Source organism: Medicago sativa, chromosome 6, assembly GCF_051527215.1.
Source record: "Medicago sativa cultivar Bolivia chromosome 6, Bolivia_mono, whole genome shotgun sequence".
Lineage (NCBI taxonomy): Eukaryota > Viridiplantae > Streptophyta > Magnoliopsida > Fabales > Fabaceae > Medicago > Medicago sativa.
Window position 1 is genome coordinate 60,566,531 of NC_140754.1, and position 3,720 is coordinate 60,570,250.

At 39.7% G+C, this 3,720-nt stretch overlaps 1 protein-coding gene across 1 annotated transcript; it reads left to right on the forward strand.

Annotated features, from left to right (window-relative positions):
• Positions 1-1,452: 1,452 nt before the first annotated feature.
• On the forward strand, positions 1,453-2,156 carry LOC146916035 (uncharacterized). The gene is made up of 2 exons (XM_085721522.1): positions 1,453-2,047; positions 2,137-2,156. Exons 1-2 carry the CDS (start codon positions 1,453-1,455, stop codon positions 2,154-2,156), a joined length of 615 nt encoding a protein of 204 aa, XP_085577648.1.
• The last annotated feature ends 1,564 nt before the right edge of the window (positions 2,157-3,720 follow it).

Genomic DNA, 3,720 nt, shown 5'->3' on the forward strand with positions numbered 1-3,720 from the left:
ATGTCGATGTAAGTTGTAAAGTTGTAGGACGTTGTCCAAATTTTTGGAGTCATATAAGATATTCATGTTGTTTCAAGTTGTAAGATGTTGAGTCCATGCATACTCATTCAGGTTGAGGGCTTGATGCCCTGGAGCCATTGCTCAAATACGTTGGGGGCTTTATGCCCTGGAGCCTTTTCTCAATTATGTTGGGGGCTTGATGCCCAGGGAGCCTTTTTACGCTCATATATGTTGAGGGCTTGATGCCCTGAATTGGTACCACATGCATTTGCATTGTCAAGAAGATTTAAGATGATACGAGTTGCATAGTCGAGTTAAGTTGCATTGTCAAGTCAAGTGTTAAGTCAATTTACGAAGTTGATGTTGATGATTGATTACGAAGTGTTTATGATGATGTTATGCTGTTATGAGATTATTATTATGATATGTTGATAATGTTTATGTTGTTAAATGTAATTGATGAATTATATGCTTAATATTGTTGAATGTGAATCTCACCCCTTCTGCTTGAAAATGTTGCTCTTCGTATGGGTAACTTGCAGGTAACCAAGATTAGTCGCGGTCGTGAGTGGACTCCTCACAAGTGTGTCCTAGGTGCTCTGATACATAACGGGATGGGAATTTTGTTATAGTTTTTATGTTCCTTACGTATTATTTTCAAAAGTTTTCATTAATTGTTATTGAACTAAGTTTTATGAGATTTTATGTTGAGGCCCTTGTGCCAAGGATTATTTTGGATGTTTAAATAATTTTCCGCTGCAAAGTTTTAAATATTACGTTGTCGGATTTCGAAGGATAAATGTTTATTTATTCCGTCTATGATTTTATGAAAAGAACGTGACATTCCGTTTATGTTGAATTACTCTGATTTTTATTATGAAATTTTTTTGTTGCGAAAACGGGGTGTTATAATTGTATCAGAGCAGGTCGGTCCATTCGGCCAAGTAGTTGAGTCGAGTAGTGTCGTTTAATAGTTGGAATACCATTATTATGTTATTTTGATTGTTGTGTGTTGTGCAGAGAACTAAGATGGCTGGAAGGAATGATAGTGCTATTGATGTTGCGTTGGAAGTTGTAGTTCAAGCTGTGGGGCAACAGTCGAATGTGAATGCTGGTGCTAATGCTGAGGTTAGGATGTTGGAGACTTTTCTGAGGAATCATCCCTCTACTTTCAAAGGAAGGTATGACCCTGATGGACCTCAGACGTGGCTCAAAGTGATTGAGAGAGTATTCCGTGTTATGCAATATACGGAAGATCAGAAGGTGCATTTTGGTACGCACATGCTGGCTGAGGAAGCCGACGACTTGTGGGTGAGTCTTCTACCTACCTTAGAGCAAGATGGTGCGGTTGTTACTTGGGCTGTGTTTAGGAGAGAGTTCCTAGACATATACTTTTCGGAGGATGTTCGCGGAAAGAAATAGATTGAGTTTCTTGAGCTGAAGCAAAATAACATGACTGTGACAGAGTACGCTGCAAAGTTTGTAGAGTTGGCTAAGTTTTACCCGCACTATACTGCTGAGACTGCTGAGTTCTCCAAATGTATCAAGTTTGAGAATGGTTTGCGTGCTGACATCAAGCGGGCCATTGGTTACCAAAAGATCCGTAATTTTTCCAAGATGGTGAGCAGTTGCAGAATCTATGAAGAGGATACTAGAGCTCATTACAAGACTGTGAATGAGAAGAGAGGTAAAGGTCAGCAAAGTCGTCCGAAGCCTTACAGTGCTCCTGCTGATAAAGGAAAACAAAGATTTAATGATGAAAGGAGGCCGAGAAAGAATGATGTTGTTGCTAAGATTGTTTGTTTCACTTGTGGCGAGAAAGGCCATAAAAGCAATTCTTGTACTAGAGATGTGAAACGGTGTTTCTGTTGTGGCAAGAAGGGACATACGCTTACAGAGTGTAAGCATGGGGATATAGTGTGTTTTAACTGCAATGAAGAAGGTCATATTGGGTCTCAATGCAAGAAGCCGAAGAAGGCTCAGACCACTAGGAGAGTTTTTGCTTTGACTGGTACTCAAACGGAGAACGAGGATCGTTTGATCAGAGGTACATGTTATTTTGATAGTACAGGTTTAGTTGCTATTATTGATACGGGTGCTACGCATTGTTTTATTTCTATTGATTGTGCTTCTAAGTTGGGTCTTGCTATGTCTAATATAAATGGGGAAATGGTTGTCGAAACTCCAGCTAAGGGTTTGGTGACTACTTCTCTTGTGTGTTTAAGATGTCCTTTGTCTATGTTTGGTCGAGATTTTGAAATCGATTTGGTTTGTTTACCTTTGAGTGGAATGGATGTAATTCTTGGTATGAACTGGTTAGAGTACAACCATGTTGACATTAATTGTTTTAGTAAGTCGGTGTATTTTTCTTCTGCCGAAGAAGAAAGTGGAGCGGAGTTTTTGTCTACTAAGCAGCTGAAGCAATTAGAACGTGATGGAATTTTGATGTTCTCCTTGATGGCATCTTTATCTATGGAGAATCAAGCAGTGATTGATAAACTACAAGTGGTATGCGATTTTCCAGAAGTTTTTCCTGATGAGATTCCCGATGTGCCACCAGAGAGAGAAGTTGAATTTTCTATTGATCTTGTTCCGGGAACGAAGCTTGTGTCTATGAACCCTTACCGTAGGTCAGCTTGCGAGTTAGCTGAGCTGAAGAATCAATTAGAAGATTTACTTGATAAAGAGTTTATAAGACCGAGTGTTTCACCTTGGGGATCTCCGGTATTGTAAGTTAAGAAGAAAGATGGTAGCATGTGGTTATGTATTGACTACCGTCAGTTGAATAAAGTAACTATAAAGAATAGGTATCCACTTCCAAGAATTGACGACTTGATGGATCAGTTAGTGGGTGCACGTGTGTTTAGCAAGATTGACTTGAGATCGGGGGCAACTTGCCCACGCTTGAGTTAGTGGCTACTGCTTGCCCACGCCTGGGCGCAGCTTGCCAGCGCCTGAGCGCAGCAAGGCAGCCCCTCATGGGTGACTGCTTTGTTATGCCTTCGTTGCGGGTTGTCAGGACTTCGATTTTTCCTTTCTTGTGTCTTTTTCACACATTTTTGCTTTAAATTGGCCCTAGGTGTAAACATGAAAGTTTTAGACAATTGTGTTAGCTTTCTAGTGGCTTTAGTTTGATTTGAAAATGATTTTTGATTTTTGAGTTATGATGAAAATACCCCAAGGAGGTCTTAGTGAAATTTTATGAAAATTCCACATAACTGTTTCCAAGTCATACCAAAACTTATGGATTGTCTTCAAACGTCGAAGCTTGTGTACTATGAGTTGAATTAAGGTTTTTTAGAGCATTTAACCTATGTTGTGATGAATCTAACTTGGTTTGACGTGAATATCTTTGATTGATGAATTATGATAATATCATGCGAGGATGTTGTTGTTTTGCTGATGTTGACCATTAATGTCATAAGTCGTATATGTCGGTCTAAGTTGTAAAGTTGTAAGACGTAGTCCAAATTTTTGGAGTGATATAAGATATTCTTGATGTTTCAAGTTGTAAGATGTTGAGTCCATGCATACTCATTCAAGTTGAGGGCTTGATGCCCTGGAGCCATTGCTCAAATACGTTGGGGGCTTGATGCCCTGGAGCCGTTGCTCAATTATGTTGGGTGCTTGATGCCCTGGGAACCTTTTTGCGCTCATATATGTTGAGGGCTTGATGCCCTGAATTGGTACCACATGCATTTGCATTGTCAAGAAGATTTA

Excerpts from the sequence above, each read along its gene's own strand:
- LOC146916035 (XM_085721522.1), top strand. The coding sequence starts at position 1,453 with ATGACTGTGACAGAGTACGCTGCAAAGTTTGTAGAGTTGGCTAAGTTT. Across the intron at positions 2,048-2,136 it reads CGAGGATCGTTTGATCAGAG|TTGGGTCTTGCTATGTCTAA; the intron begins GTACATGTTATT and ends TGTGCTTCTAAG.